The sequence below is a fragment of the Castor canadensis genome, chromosome 2, assembly GCF_047511655.1.
Source record: "Castor canadensis chromosome 2, mCasCan1.hap1v2, whole genome shotgun sequence".
NCBI lineage: Eukaryota > Metazoa > Chordata > Mammalia > Rodentia > Castoridae > Castor > Castor canadensis.
Genome location: NC_133387.1, coordinates 140,158,486 through 140,175,724, shown reverse-complemented (window position 1 = coordinate 140,175,724; position 17,239 = coordinate 140,158,486). Strand labels below are relative to the sequence as shown.

Here is a 17,239-nt window from a genome sequence, read left to right as displayed (position 1 = left end):
TTGTTTCTCAGATACAGTCTAGCTAACTTTTGCCCAGGCTGGCCTCAAACCCTGGTCCAATCTCTACCTCCTGAGTAGTTGGGACTGTAGTTGTGTGCTACCACACTCAACATCAAAAGTGTATTTTTTTTTTATTCCTTTATTCACATGTGCATACACTGTTTGGGAAATTTCTCCCCCCATCCCCTGCCTCCTCCCTCACCCCCCCCCCCGCCCCCTTCTTGCTTCCAGGCAGAATCTGTTCTGCCCTTATCTCTAATTTTGTTGAAGAGAAAACATAGCAATAAGGAAGATAAAGCGCTATTTGCTAGTTGAGATAAGGATAGCTATACTGACAGATTGCTAGCATTGCTTCCATGTACAAATGTGTTACAACGCAAGCTGATTCGCCTCTAACTGTCCTTTTCACTAGTTCCTGATCCCCTTCCCGTATCGACCTCTGTTGCTTTAAGGTTTCTGTATTAGTTCCTCTGCAGTGGGGACATCAAATACTTTCATGTTTTGGGTTTCTTAGCTATCCCCATACCTCCTGTATGTGCTCTCCCCTTATCATGTGACCCAAGTCCAATCACACTGCTGCATTTGCCCTAGATCTAAAGTCCGCATATGAGGGAGAACATATGATTTTTGGTCTTCTGAGCCTGGCTAACCTGCTCAGAATGATGTTCTCTAGTTCCACCTATTTACTTGCGAATGATAAGATTTCATTCTTCTTCATGGCTGCATAAAATTCCATTGTGTATAGATACCACATTTTCTTAATCCATTCGTCAGTGGTGGGGCATCTTGACTGTTTCCATAACTTGGCTATTGTGAATAGTGCTGCAATAAACATGGGTGTGCAGGTGCCTCTGGAGTAACCTGTGTCGCATTCCTTTGGGTGTATCTCCAGGAGTGGGATTGCTGGATCATATGGCAGATCTGTGTTTAGTTTGTTAAGAAGCCTCCATAATGTTTTCCAAAGTGGTTGACTAGCTTATATTTCCACCAGCAGTGTATGAGGGTTCCTTTCCCCCCACATACTCGCCAACATTTGTTGTTGGTGGTGTTTTTGATGGTAACTTTTCTAACAGAAGTGAAGTAGAATCATAGTGTGGTTTTGATTTGCATTTCCTTTATGGCTAGAGATGGTGAGCATTTTTTCATGTGTTTTTTGGCCATTTGAATTTCTTCTTTTGAGAAAGTTCTGTTTAGTTCAGTTGCCCATTTCTTTATTGGTTCATTGATTTTGGGAGTTTAGGTTGTTTTTTTTTCCCATATAAACTATTTATTAACAGAAAGGCCCAGACTTATTTCTTCTTGGACACCCCCACAGTGCGACTGTGACAGCCAGTGGTCTTGGTGTGTTAGCCTCTGACCCGAATGCCCAGAAGTGGCGCAGGCCTCTATGGGCCCTAATCTCCTTCAGTCGCTCCAGATCTTCACGGAGTTTGGTGTCCAGACCATTGGCCAGAACCTGGCTGTATTTTCCATCCTTTACATCCTCTTGTCTGTTCAAGAACCAATCTGGGATCTTGTACTGGCGTGGATTCTGCATAATGGTGATCACACGTTCCACCTCATCCTCAGTGAGTTCTCCAGCCCTCTTGGTGAGGTCAATGTCTGTTTTCCTCAACACCACATGAGCAAATCTTCACCCCACACCCTGAATGGCAGTGATGGCAAAGGCTGTTTTCCATCGCCCATCAATGTTGGTGTTGAGTACTCGCAAAATGTGCTAGAACTTCTCAGGGATCACTAGAGACATGGCGGTGGTAATGGCGGGGTAACAGTGGCGTGTAGGCCTCCAGTGGAAGAATGAGTTTAGTTTCTTAAGTTCTCTGTATATTCTGGTTATCAGACCTTTGTTTGATGTGTAGATGGCAAATATTTTCTCCCACTCTGTGGGTGGTCTCTTCAGTTTAGAGACCATTTCTTTTGTTGAGCAGAAGCTTTTTAGTTTTATGAAGTCCCATTTATCTATGCTATCACTTAGTTGCTGAGTTGCTGGGGTTCTACTGAGGAAGTCCTTGCCTATACCTATTACTTCCAAATGTTTCCTACTGTTTCCTGTGCCAACTTTAGTTTCAGGTCTGAGATTAAGGTCCTTGATCCATTTTGAGTAGATACTAGTACAGGGTGATGAATATGGGTCTAGTTTCAGTTTTTTGCAGACAGATAACCACTTTTCCCAACATTTGTTGAAGAGGCTATCTTCTTTCCATCATGTATTTTTAGCGCCTTTGTCAAAAATAAGTTGGGCATAGTTGTGTGGATTCATATCTGGGTCCTCTATTCTGTTCCACTGGTCTTCATGTCTGTTTTTGTGCCAGTACCATGCTGTTTTTATTACTATTGCTTTGTAATATAGTTTGAAGTTGGGTATTGTGATACCTCCAGCATTGCTCTTTTTGCTGAGTATTGCCTTGGCTATTCGCGGTCTCTTGTGATTCCGAATGAATTTTAGGGTAGATTTTTCAATCTCTGTGATGAATGTCATTGGGATTTTGATGGGAATTGCATTAAACATGCAGATTGCTTTTGGTAGTACAGCCATTTTTACTATGTTGATTCTACCAATCTATGAGCACAGGAGAACTCTTCACCTTCTGTAGTCTTCCTTGATCTCTTTCATCAGGGGTTTCTAATTCTCCTTGTAGAGGGCATTCACATCCTTGTTAAGTTTACGCCTAGGTATTTAATTTTTTTTGAGGCTATTGTAAATGGAATTGTTTCCATATATTCTTTCTCAGTTTGTTCACTGTTGGTGTACAGAAAGGCTAATGATTTTTATAAGTTGATTTTTGTATCCTGCCACCTTGTTGAAGCTGTTTATGGTGTCTAGGAGTGATTGGGTAGAGTATTTTGGGTCTTTAAGGTATAGGATCATATCACCTGCAAATAGGGATATTTTGACAGTTTCTTTACCTATTTGTATTCCTTTTATTCCTCCTTCTTGCCTAATTGTTCTGGTCAGGAAGTCCAGTACTATGTTGAATAGGAGTGGGGATAGTGGGCACCCTTGTCTCGTTCCTGATTTTAGGGGAAATGGTTTCAGGTTTTCACCATTAAGTATGATGTTGGCTGTAGGTTTGTCATATATAGCCTTTATAATGTTGAGGTACTTTCCTTCTATTCCTAGTTTTCTTAGAGCTTTTATCATGAAGTGGTGTTAGATCTTGTCAAAGGTTTTTTCTGCATCTGCTGAGATGATCAAATGGTTTATATCTTTGCTTCTATTAATGTGCTGTATTACATTTATAGATTTACATATGTTGAACCACCCCTGCATCACTGGGATGAAGCCGACTTGGTCATGGTGAATGAGTTTTCTCATGTGTTGTTGGATTTGGTTTGCCATTATTTTATTGAGGATTTTTGCATCGATATTCATTAAGGAGATTCGCCTATTGGTCTCCTTTTGGGAGGTATCTTTGTCTGGTTTTGTGATGAGTGTAATACTGGCTTGATAAAATGCGTTAGGCAGTTTTCCTTCTCTTTAAATTTTGTGGAACAGTTTAAGGAGGGTTGGTATTAGGTCTTCTTTGAAAGTCTGATAGAATTCAGCAGAGAATCCATCAGGTCCTGGACTTTTCTTTTTGGGGAGACTCTTTATTGCTGCTTCAGTTTCATTTTGTGTTATAGGTCTATTCAGGTGATTAATGTCATCTTGGTTCAATTTTGGATGGTCGTAAGTATCTAGAAATTTGTCCGTTTCTTTAAGATTTTCAAATTTATTAGAATGTAAGTTCTCAAAGTAGTCTCTGATGATTTTCTGGATTTCTGTGGTGTTTGTTGTTATCTACCCTTTTTGCATTTCTGATTTTACTAATTTGGGTTTTTTCTCTCTTCCTTTTAGTCAGGTTTGCCAGGGGTCTGTCAATTTTATTTATATTTTCAAAGAACCAACTTTTTGTTTTATTGATTCTTTGTATCTTTTGTTGTTGCTTGTTTCATTGGTTTCGGCCCTTATTTTTATTATTTCTCTCCTTCTGCTTATTTTGGGATTTGCTTGTTCTTGTTTTTCTAAGAGTTTGAGATGTAGCATTACGTCACTGATTTCAGATTCTTCTGTCCTTTTAATATATGCACTCATGGCTATAAACTTTCCTCTTTAGAATACCTTTGCTCTGTCCCATAGGTTCCAGTAGGTCATGTTTTCATTTTCTTTAACTTCCAGAAATCTTTTAATTTACTCTTTTATTTCATCAATGACCCACTGATATTTAAGCAATACATTGTTCAGCTTCCAATTGTTTGCATGTTTTTTACTGTTGTTTATGTTGCTGAGTTCTAGTTTTAATGTGTTGTCATCAGATTGAATGCATGGTATTATTTCTATTTTCTTATATTTGCTGAGGCTTGCTTTGTGCCTAAGATAGGATCAATTTTGGAGAAGGTTCCATGGACTGCTGAGAAGAATGTATTTTGTGCAGAAGTTGGGTGAAATATTCTGTAGACATCAGCTCGGTCCCTTTGATCTATGGTGTAATTTAGTTCTAGAATTTCTTCATTGATTTTTTTGTTTTGATGACCTATCTACTGGTGATAGGGGAGTATTAAAGTCTCCCACTACCACTGTGTTGGAGTCTATATATGCTTTTAGGTTCTTCAGAGTATGTCTGATGAAACTGGGTGCACTGATGTTGGGCATATAGATTGATAATTGTTATTTCCTTTTGGTGTATTTCCCCTTTTGTAAGTATGGAGTGTCCTTCTTTATCTTGTTTGATCAATGTAGGTTTTAAGTCTACTTTGTCTGAGAAAAGTATTGCTACTCCTGCCTGTTTTGGGGGGCCACTGGCTTGGTAAATCTTCTTCCAGCCTTTCACCCTAAGCCAGTGTTTGTTTCTGTCAATGAGATGGGTCTCCTGAAAGCAGCAGATTGTTGTATCTTCCTTTTTAATCCAGTTTGCCAAACAGTGTCTTCTGATGGGAGAATTAAGTCTGTTAACATTCAGTGTTAGTATTCATAGGTATGTGATGATCCCTGTCATTTAGTTGTCTTTGTTGCTTAAGGATTTGATTGTGTGCAGTTAAATCAATGTTACTGTCTACTTTCTTGCCTTTTCTTCTCCTGTGTTTTGGGCTGCCTGTTCTTTCATGGTTTTATATGCTTTCATTTTCTGTGTGTAGGATTCCTTGAAGACACTTTTGTAGTGGTGGCTTGGTGGGCATATATATTGTTTTAGCTTATGCTTATCATGGAAGACTTTTATTGCTCTATCTAGTTTGAATGATAGTTTTGCTGGGTAGAGTATCCTAGGGTTGAAATTATTTTCATTCAGTGCCCGGAATGCTTCACTCCATGCTCTTCTTGCTTTTAAGGTTTCCATTGAGGAGTCTGCTGTGATTTTGGTGGGTTTACTTTTGTATGTTATTTGTTTCTTCTCTCTTACAGCCTTCAATATTCTTTCTCTATTGTCTGTGCTTGTTGTTTTAATGATAATATGTCATGGGGTAGCTTTATTTTCGTCAAGTCTGTTTGATGTCCTGGAGGCTTCCTGTTTCTAAATGGGCATAGTTTTCTCTAGATTTGGGAAATTTTCTGTTAATATTTTGTTGAATATATTACAAAATCCTTTTGCTTGCAGTTCTTCTCCTTCTTCAATACCCGTGATTCTGAGGTTTGGTCTTCTGACTGAGTTGGTGAATTCTTGCATATTCCTTTCACAGGTTTTGAGTTGTTTAAGTAATAGTTCTTCAGTTTTTCCTTTTATTTCCATTTCATCTTCAAGTTCTGAGATTTTGTCTTCTGCTTGTTCTAGTTTGCTGGAGTGGCCTTCAATTGTGTTTTGTATTTGTTTCATTTTTTTTTTTCCCTGAGGTTTTCCATATCATGGGTTACTTCCTCTTTGACACTGTCAGTTTTCATCCTTAATTCATTTATCTCTCTATTTATGGTGTTCTCTGTTTCACTTTGGTATTTATTTAGGGCTCCTATGAGTTTACTTGTTGTGTTTCAAAAGTTCATTTTTAAAGATTATCAGTAACCTCAAAGAGGGTTCAAACAAACAGATGGAGTAAGGGAGTAAACTTAAGACCTAGAGGAAAAGTCAGAAATATGGATAGAAATTCAGCAAGGAAATTGAGATTCTGGGAAAAAAACAGATGGTAGGTAAATAAGGACCAATGGAACAGAAGAGAGGACCCAGAAACAAGCCCATGCAGCTCTATCCATCTGATTCTCAACAAAGATGCTAAAAATGTACCTTGGAGAAAAGACAGCCTCTTCAGCCAATGCCTTTGGGAAAACTGGATATCCACATTTAGATAACTGAAACTAGATCCCTATCTCTCACCCTGTATAAAAATCAATTTGAAATGGATCAAAGACCTTAATGTAAGACATAAAATTCTGAAACTAGTAGCAGAAAACAAAGTACTTCGAGGCATAGACACAGACAATGACTTTCTGAATCAGACTCCTGGTATTTCTGTCAAGAAATAATAGCAAGATTCTGAGTGAGGTTAGCCTGGCCCAAAAGACCAAAAATTGTATGTTCTCCCTCATATGCAGACATTAGATCAAGGGCAAACATAACAAGGGGACTGGACTCTGATCACATGATAAAGCAAGAGCACACAAGGGAGGTATGAGGATAGGTAAGACACCCAAAAAACTAGATAGCATTTGTTGCCCTCAACACAGAGAAACTAATGCAGATACTTTAAAGCGACAGAGGCCAATAGGAGAAGGGGACCAATAACTAGAGAAAAGGTTAGTTTGAGAAGAATTAATTTAGAAGGTAACACACATGTACAGGAAAGCAATGCAAGTCAACTCCCTGTATATCTATCCTTATCTCAACTAGCAAAACCCCATGGTTCTTCCTATTATTGCTTATATTCTCTCTTCAACAAAATAGACATAAGGGCAAAACAGTTTCTGCCTGGAAGTGAAGGGGTGGGGGGGAGAGGGAGGGGGAGCAAGGGGGGAAGAGATGATCCAAACATTGTATGTACATATGAGTAAAAAAATAAATAATAGCAAGAACTAACAAGTGGGATTGTATCAAATGAAAAAGCTTCTGCGCATCAAAGGATACAATTACCAGAGTGAGTAGACAGCTTATAGAAAGGGAGAAAGTATATGGCAGCCATTCATCTTTATATATCCAGGATATATAAAGAGCTCAAAAAAATTCAAGCGTTAAAAATAATCCAACCAATGCATGGAGAAATTAATTTAACAGTATAAGAAGTATAAATGGTCAATACATACATGAAATTTTCAATATTCTTAGCCGTAAAGGAGATGCAAATCAAAACAATACTGACTTTCCATCTTATTCCTATCAGAACGGCTACCAAGGAAACAACCTCAAATGCTTGTGAGGACATGGGGGAAAGCAACCCATTGTTGGTGGGAATATACATTAGTGCAGCCACTATGGAAATCAAAAAATCAGTATGGAGACTCCTCAAAAAACTAAAACTACAACTAACATATGATCCAGCTAACAGTTCTGGAAACACCTGAAGGAATATAAGTAAGCATACAGTAGAGATACCTGTACACCCATGTTCATCACAGCACTATTCACAATAACCAAGCTATGACATCAACCTAGGTATCTATTAACAGATGAAAAGATAAAGAAAATGTGGTATATATAAACAATGGAGTATTATTCAGCCATGTGGCAGAATGAAGTGATGTCATTTGCAGGAAAATGGATGGAAGTGGAGATCATCATGAGAAGCGAAGCCTGACTGAGAAAGACAGAACCTGCATGTTTTCTCTCAAATGTGGAATCTACATCTTTAAAAAACAAAACAAAACAAAAAAACCAAACATGAATGTAAAGTAAAAGGGACTATTTTGATGGCTGAGAACCAGTAGGAGAAGAGAGGGGGGAAAGAGCAAGTGATATTGGGGGATGAGGGGAAATATATTGCATGCACATATGAAATTGTTGTTAGAAAAGCTATTTAAAATTTTATTTTAAAAAAGAGGAAGTTTGGGGGTAAGAAAGTGACAGAAGGAGTGAATATGATAAAGTACATTACATGCATTATGGAAATGTCACAAAGTAAGGGCTTTCCCCTTTGTATAATTAATATACACTAACAGAAAAAAAAAAGGTAGCAATATTAATCGCATAATGGAGAAAAAAGTATGAGATTTTACAAAAATAAAACAAAAACATCCTGTAAAATTACGGGAATCAATTTTGAGTGTGTAGCCAAGGGCAGAAACAGGCAGTATAATTCAGTTATTGCCAATATTACTCAAATAGATAAAGCAAGAAGAAAATGGTAAGAAATTACCAAAAATATGAATAGTTGGGCTAGCTGATGCCAAAAATTTTACTCATATTTTGAGCAGATACAAATCTCAAATACTGGCACCAGACTCCCCATACTGAGAAAGTGTATTTCATTCTAGTCTTCTGATAATCATACATTAAACACAAAAATGAACAATGTGCTATTTATCTCAATTATTACATATATACTGCACTTCACAGAAGCGGGGGGGGGGGGACGGGGGGGACGGGACCCATTCCACTGCCAACCAATCAATTAACATTAAGTCATGGCCTTCAAAAGAGAGGTGAGCGAATGTGGATACATCACAGCGATACATCACCCTCTAGCAAACCACTCAAAATGGCTGCCCTGTTTATGGGATACCACTGGTGTCATCTTTATGCACACTCTGTATCACTCAGTTGGCAACTTACAAGCACACTGTTTCACTTACCTTGCCTGCACTTGCATCTGCTGTCACGGATGCAGGGAGCACATCTCCTGTTGACTTTTTCTGTACTTCTGGAGTTGGACATCTTTTTCCTCTATCTTCTACAGATTTCTTGGCATCAGAAGTTTCATGCTCACTTTTACTTTGTCTTTTTATTCCTGTTATTTCTTTGCTCCTTTTTGCTGAGGTTTCTTTATCTTCTTTCTTGGTTTGTTCACTCTCTCTCTTCTCTATTTCTTCTTTTGCTTTTTGTTGATTTTCTGTGATTTCATTTTCTTCAGGTTCTTGTTTCTTTCTGGCTTTTTGCTCTTGTTCTTCCCTTCTCAGCTTTTCTTTCTGTTCTTCTTGCTGCCTTTCCCGAAGTTCCTTCTCCTGTCTGTTTTTCTCCATTAGAAGCACAGTTTCTGCATGAATACGAGCTTTTTCTTCAGCAGTTAACATGACAGTTGGAGGGGGAAATGCTGGCTTGGTAGATCGATCAGGAAGAACTTTTCCACTCTGAGGTAACTGTTGCTCATGATCTGTTTCAGATTTTATCCTTTGATCCTCAGGCAATTTGACTGCTGGTTTTTTAGTACGATCAATCTGGATAAACAAAAACAGAGCAAAATATTGTTTTTGCTTGTTTGGTTTTGTTCATTTGTTTTTGTTATAATACAGGGCTTCACTGTGCTGTTGTGGCTGGCCTCACACTCACTATGTAGACCAGGCTATCCTCAAACTCATGATCCTCTTGCTTCATCCCACTGAAGCAAGTAAAATACTTTTGACAAGGTTCAGGAGTATAACCTCAGTTACATTTTCAATTCACCCAGAGGTGTTCTGTATACAAAAGAGTTACTTATGTCTTTATGCTAAAACATAAAGTCTAGACCAGACATAACCAGACTGAAGTTGCACTTCCATGTATCCAGCTGTCTATTATCTCTACGTAAGTGACATACACATAACTAAAACTGAATTCATGATTTCCTTCCACAAACATGGCCCTTATCTTGTGGATGTAACCACTCTCCAAATAGTTGTACAAACCAGAACTTGAGAGGTCGATGACATGTTCTTCCCATGCCCTTCCTCAGTCTGATGATTGTCCTCCTGCATCTATACTGCCCTGTGCTACCACCAGTCAAGTTCATGTAAACCAACTCTTTCTCTCAAGGATGACAGCACAGTTTCTAACTTGTTGTCCATCTCTTCTTTTGCTCCCCTTCTAATCTACTCCTCTACAGTGCAGCAAGACTAATCATTTTAAAACAAACTTGACCATGTTTCTCCCTTGCTTAAAATCCTATTTTATGGTGCATTCCTATAATCCCAGCTACTGGGAGACAGAGACAGGAGGATCTTGAGTTTGAGGCCAGCCTCTGCAAAGTTAGTGACACCCTACCTTAAGAAAATAAAAAAACAATATAAAAACAAAAGGGCTGGGGCATAGGTCAATGGTAGAGTACTTGCCAAGCAAGTGGGGAAGCCCAGGGTTCTACCACCATTATTGCAAACAAAACAAACACTTTTTAAATTGATACCTAAAATCCTTACAATGTATGGCCTACATATAAGGTCCTGTGTAATTACATCGGCCTACCTCTCCATTCTTGTATCTGACTAATCTATACTCCAGCCACACTTGCCTTAAAAAAAAAAAAAAAAAAACTTCAAAGCTACCATGTTCCTTCCCACCTCAAGCTTTTATAATTACCACTGCATTAGATCTTTGCTTAAATATCTGAAAAGATTTGCTTGATTCTTCAAACTAGCGAAGTCCCTGATATATGTGTTCTTATAATACCTGATTCTTTTCCCTCAGAGTACTCACTGGGATTTTGATTAAGTAACTGTGTTTAAAGTCTTTCTTCACTCCTGAATATAAGCTCTAAAAGAGTAGAAATGAGGGGCTGGAGGTAGGCTAAAGTGGTAGAGTGCTTACCTAGCAAAGTTTAAGACCTGGAGTTCAAACTTCAGGATTGCCAAAAAATAAAAAGGGCAGACAGTGCCGGCACATAAACAATAGATATATTGCTGAGGGAACAAACAAAACATTCCATAACTTTCATAAATGACAAAATACTAATTAGCTTCCTTCACATTAAGTTACAAACTAACTAAATTCCTGATTTAATGAGTTAAATGTTTGTTAGCTCAGTTTAATTATGATATTAATACATCATTGTGAGAAGTGACGCTAGCACAATTTCTTGAGAATACAGTGTACTGAAACAAAAATGAGAATTTTCATCAGTACCTATGTTACTATGTAGTAACAACTTATATAGTATTCTTATAAAATAAATTTTATATGCTTCCACTAGGAAACAAAGTAGAAATTAGGGAAGAAAAAGTTATTCCTAATTTCTCTTCACTTCTCTTTCTGCCTCTTCACTTTTTCTTTCTCTTCACTTCTCTTTCTGCCTCTTCACTTTTTCAGAGAAAAACAAACAAAAAGAGACAGCATATTCCAACTTACTCTTTTCTATATGTACTTGAGAACTGAGAGGTATACGAACTATCGGGGTGAAGTCAGCAGTAAATATGGAGCAGGAACCACAATACATGTTATTATTATCACATTTTGCTAGCCTAATTCATCATCCCAAATCTTAAATGCAGAGCTAGGATCATGTTACTTTCAAACTTAAAATTCTTCAACCATTCCCTTGTGCCTATAGAATAAAATTTAACTTTGACGCAAGTCACTCTGGATGACTCACTCATCTTTCCCAGTCTTATCTACTATCACACTGTCCTCTCTCCAGCTGGCCCCAGAGCAGACCTTGTGCCTTTAGTCATACAATTTTCTACTTGTCTCTTGAATCTTCAAATCCTACTGAACTCCAAAGGCCCAGGTAAAATACAACTTACTCCATGAAACCTCACTAGAAATTCTAGCACTCTGCTAGAGTTTTTCTCCTTGCTCTGTGCTCTAGTGACTAATAGAGCAATGATGATACTCTGTCTTATGCTGTGACTGGTTTTATATGTCTCTCTTTCTTAATATCAGATAGGATCCTTTTTACTCCTATTTGGAAACTTTCATGCTATCATATATTCAGAAGATTCTCAATCACTTCTTGATTTTTGGTTAAAGTCATATGTAGAAGATCTTCAAAATATGTGTGACAAATTGTACGTATCTCAGAGTCGTGCTGGGACACAAATATGTTGATCAACTTGAGCAAAAGTGTAATAAGTTCTTTTTAGAATTTCTTAAATTTACACTTTAAGAAAACTTGTTTAATCAAATTCTGTTTAGTCTTAGTGTAGTGTACATGTGAGTTCAGTACTGCAAAAAAAAAAAAAAAGAAAAAAACAAACAACCTCATTTCATAACAAAAAGATCACAAAGTTTTTTTTCTTGCCTTTTGAGACAGGATCTTGCTTTGTAGCCCACGTTGGCCTCAAAATCATGATCCTCCTGCCTCAGCCTCCCGGGTGTGGGGATTACAGTTGTGCACCACTACACTTGGCTCCAGGTTTTTCTATTTAGAGCCTGCTCTACAAATCAATGTGATCTACTTCAAATGTGAAATACTGTTCAGAAGTATTTTGAAAAAAATGAGAAACAAATGCTAAAAAAAAAAAAACCTTATTAGCATATACATAGGAAAGTATAAACTAATCTTTCTCCAAAAAGAACCCAAAAAGCTGTAATTTTTTATTCTTGGTTACATAAAAGTTTTAGTTAATTATTGTTAAACTGTCAAAATCAAAACTGAACTAAAAACTGTTTTAAAACTAAAATACTGACATCAAACATCTCTTGTATATATGCTAAACTATTTGAGAAAACAGCCCTCCATATCCATGGGTTCCACCTAGAAAATAGTTTAAAAATCTGTACTAAGCATGGAGACTTTTTGTTTCATTATTCCATAGGCAATATAGTACAGCAGCTATTTACATAGCAGTTACATTCCATTAGAAGTAATCTAGATATGATTTAAAGTATATGGCAGGATAGACTGCTATGGTGGCTCAAACCTATAATCCCAGCTACTCCACAGGCAGAAACTGGGAAGATCATGTTTCAAGGCCAGCCCAGGGAAAAAGTTTGCAAGATCCCATCTCAACCGATGGCTGGGCATGATGGTGCATATCTGTCTTCCCAGCTACATGAGGAAGTACAAACAGGGAGATTGCAGTCCAGGCTGGCCCAAATACAAAGCCAGACACTACCTCGAAAAGTAAGAAATGCAAAAAGGACTGTAGTTGTGGCTCAAGTGATAGAATGCCTGCCTGGCAAGTGTAAGGCCCTGAGTTCAATGCCGGTACTACCTAAAAAAAAAAAAAAAAGGGGAGGGGAGAAAAGGGAGAAAGAAAGGAGCCAATCCCCAGCAGACACAAAACGACAACTGTACAACTGGTCAAATTACAAGAAAACCCCCAAGAGAGTTGTTCCAGGTCAGTAAATTTTATTGGCACTACTTGTGGAAAATGGTTACAGCTAGGTTTGAAACTCTTTGAACTACCACATAGCTACGGTAATAGGCTAAATTATTAAGGAATTCTTTTATAAAAATAAGATGCCAAGATACACAGATTCTTCTGACACTTTTCTAATATACTGCAGATTATATATAAAACTATGTATACTATACTATATATACTATACTATGTATTTAATACAATGTTAAAACAAAAGAGAGAATAAAGTTTAAAAAAATCAAGACAATACCTGTGGGATATTCTTTGAAATATGCACTGGCTGAAGTGTGGATGAAACATCAGCTTTGGAAGCAGTAGTTGGTTCACCTGTTGCTGACATAGTCAGTGTTCCCATTCTCTCATCTTGATCACTTATCAAGTCTGTATTTTTATCTCCTTCTACAAGAGAAGGTGGCATCTGGGCAGGAGGCTTGGAAGGAACTGACTCTTCCAATGAAGGGTAAGTAAAATCCACTAAAATCCGCAAAGGAACAATATATTTTTTAAGAATAGCAAAGTGTATAAACAGTACTTACATTTGTCACATGTGTTATATGTGACAGTTAAATGTAAACTAAATGAAACAACAATCATGACAATTATTAAAGAAAATGTTAACTACCAGAGTGTATTTTTTTGTCTGAAAACAATTGCTTTCTCATAGGACAAATGCTTATATGATGAGGAATGTTACTCTGAAAACATAAATACTTTACATTTTACTGAAGCAATTTCAAACAAAAATGTTCACATACATACATGAGATAGACACCTCTTCATTCTTGCCTCGTGGGGGTGGAGTGACTTTAGCATTTGTTGTGTACTGCGGATAGCAAAGGAGCCAGTTTTCATAGCCTCCCTCTAAAACCAAAGGCTCATTGCGCAGAACACTTTTACTTTCCCACTATAAAATAAGGAAATAGTATTTAAAGTCTCTTAGCAGTGAAAAACAAAATGCGGATGCTCCCTTGAAGGCAAGATTTATTTTTTACATGATGAAAAAATGAGAAATGAATTCATAATTCAACATTAAATAAGAGATCAGGTTTTAAGAACCACATAGTAATCCACCATCTTAGAAGAAAAAAGAGAAAATAAAAAAATATAAAATAAAAATTACCTATAGCCATACCACCCAGAAATATTACTTTAACATTTTGAAGTTTATTCTTAACAGATAGATTTCTACTTAGATATACACTTCTTATTTATTTTTGTTTTTATAAAGCAATGAAACTCTTATGGCACTGCTTTTCTTTTATGAGTATTATTAATAGTAATATCATCATTTATAATGACTAGGAGCCACACACCTCAAAACTGAATCAATCATTTGAACACTTTTTCCCCTATTTAAGTACAAGCAATGCTGTATAAACACCAAAGATCCTTATACATGCACACAACCAATCACACCTGTTAGACAAAATCCCCAAAAGTAGAGTTGCTGAGCCAGGATACAAGAACCTTTAAGACTTTAACATATATTGCCAATCTTCAAAGTGATCACTTATGTATTTGTTTAGGATGATCTCCTAGGAGTAGAGTTGCTGGTTTAAAAGTTTGGTAGGTGATGCCAAACTGCCTTTCCAAAAGGCTTTACTAATCTACACACTACAAAAGCTAACAGTGCATGAGAATTCTCATTATAATCTTCATAATTTTTACCAAACTGGTGGATGTAAAATTGTATCCTGTTTTAATTAGCATTTCTCCACCAGTGAGGTTAAACATCTTTTCATATGCTATTAACCATTTACATTGGTCTATGACCTAACTGATCCCATTTTTCTATAGCGTTGCTTGCTGTTTTTTTTAGAGTGGATAAAGAAAAATAGATCTTTGTCACATATTTTTCCTGATTTTTTGTTCTTTATTTATAGTCTTGGTTTTGTTTGGGTTTTTGTTTTTTTTTTGAGAAAGTACTGCTATGTAGTTCAGGCTGGCCTAAAACTCGCAATCCTCGTCTCAGTATGATACAGTCCCAGGCATGTATTACCACACCTTGCTCCTGGTGTTTTTCACAGTTAAATGTATTGATCTTCCTGTACAGCATCTTGGTTTGGGATCAAAGTAATAAAAAAGTAAGTGTTTCTTCTGGTAGCTTACTGTTTCAATCTATCCATTTATACCTTTTGATACATTCGGAATCTAGTTTGGGCTAAGAAATAAGGAAGGGTGCTCTCCAACATTCACTGGACTTCTAAATATGTAGGCTGAACTTTATGAAACTGCCACTTTTGTTTGTCTCTGTATTCTGAACTATTTTAAAACGTGACCTGTTTTAAGACTGTCCTCCTGGCAGGCAATGCTCCATCAACTGACTGACTCTTATTCTCACAACATGTTGACCAGCATTCACTGCTATCACTATTTAGTAATATAACCAGTTAAACGGAACTTTTTTTTAACCTTTTAAAATCTGATCAGTAAAACTGGCACTCATTTTAACTTGTATTTATCGGATACTTATAAAGTTGACCATTTTTATGGTTAAGTCTACTCGCATTTCCTCTTCTGTTTATGACTACTGATGTCATCTTACTACTTTGTTTTTCTTATTTATTTGTAGAAACTCTTCAGATTTTAGGTGTTTTAAAACACTGTCACGTCCTGGTATGGTGGTACATGCCTATAATCTCAGCCCTCAAGAGGCTGAGAAAGGAGGATCTCAAGTTTGAGGCCAGCCTGGGTTACATGGGGGAGGAAAGGAAGGAAGGAGAAACTACCATATTTGTTATACAAATTTTTGTCTTCTGCCTTTTAATCTATCAGCTAATTTATATTTTTGAAATTTTTAATATATTTTATATAGGTCAATGTATTTTTACCTGGTGATTCAAAACAAATCTTTTAAATCTAAATTTTAAAAACTTCTATAATCAAAGCATGATGGATCTTTTAGTACTTGAGAACAATAGCCAATACACTTTACTAACAACCAGAGAAGGCTTGCAGTTATAGTAAACAAGGAAACTTGCTAACCTTGAAAAGTGCATCTTTCAGGCTCTGTAAAGTTGTTCCAAGATGTAAATCTTTTGCAGAACTAAACCAGTCAAGAAGTACCACATAATCCACATTCCCCCTCTTCTTCCATGTGTCTTTAGAATCATCTGGGAGGTTTGCTTCAATCCAACTAGCAGTGACTCTGAAATGTGTTAATATTTGTATTGGGAACAAGCTGACAAAAGATCCTAGCATATTAATATAAGACACTGAGTTTTGTTCCACAATCTGTACCATACCACAGCGAACTTTTTGTTGTTTTAAAAAAAAATTATTTAGTTTTTAAATTTTCTTTTTTTTTTACTGTGCTGAGGGTACATTATGGCATTTATAAAAGTTCTTACAATGTATCAACAATATATCAAATAAATCATACTTGAATTCACCCCCTTCATCATTCTCCCTTATGCTCCCTTCCCTTATTCCTGGAATAGTTTCAACAGGGCTCATTTTTTCATTTACATACATGTGTACAGAGTACTTGCCCTACATTCACCCTCCCACTTCCTTTCCCCATAACCGCCCCCCTCCGCCACTGGTACCAACCTCCAAGACAGGACCTGTTCTACTCTCCTATTTTCCGATTTTGTAGAAAAAAAAAATGACATTTTTGTTTGTTTAAGATAGCTATACAGGGTGTTTCCTTGTAACATTTCCATGTATGTATGTATAACCTGAATTGGTTCATCTTCTTTATTTTTCTCCTTTCTACCTTAGTCCCCTTCTTATGGTGATTTCAACAGGTTTAAAAATTCCATATGCATTCTTGTATAGAGAGTACATCAACCATATTCACCTTTTTAACTTCTTCTTTCATTCTCCCTCTCTCATATGTGGCCTCCCCTTAGTGTGACCTGTTTTTCATAATATTGCTGCATTTGTAGTAGGTCTATGTTCCACATATGAGAGAAAACATGCACCCTTGGCTTTCTGAACTTGCATAGCAAATTTTTAAGTAGACTCCTTTCTAAAGTTAGAGTGCATATTATGATACTGAATGGCCTAAGCAGTTAACCCTTTCACTACTGCATGTGGGAAAATGACCTTAATAATTATTAGCGACAGGAAGAAATGGACTCAATTCTGACCCCTTTAAAAAAAAAAAAAAGGTCGGGGGGCGGGGGG

The 17,239-nt window shown here is 37.0% G+C and overlaps 1 protein-coding gene and 1 pseudogene across 6 annotated transcripts in view; both read right to left on the bottom strand.

The window, feature by feature from the left end:
• Positions 1 to 17,239, bottom strand: part of Usp8 (ubiquitin specific peptidase 8) — a 73,033-nt gene that overhangs the window by 24,354 nt on the left and 31,440 nt on the right. For 5 of the 6 annotated variants that reach the window (XM_020185401.2, XM_020185402.2, XM_020185398.2 and 2 more), the window contains 4 exons: positions 16,094 to 16,256; positions 13,868 to 14,012; positions 13,359 to 13,582; positions 8,690 to 9,271 (listed from right to left, as the gene is read on the bottom strand). In XM_020185401.2, the coding sequence (XP_020040990.1) occupies positions 8,690 to 9,271; positions 13,359 to 13,582; positions 13,868 to 14,012; positions 16,094 to 16,256 (1,114 nt within the window). Of the gene's footprint in view, positions 1 to 8,689; positions 9,272 to 13,358; positions 13,583 to 13,863; positions 14,013 to 16,093; positions 16,257 to 17,239 lie in introns of those variants that run through there. The other variant, XM_074065930.1, reaches the window with a different exon arrangement.
• On the bottom strand, positions 282 to 6,837 carry LOC141420807 (small ribosomal subunit protein uS13-like; annotated as a pseudogene).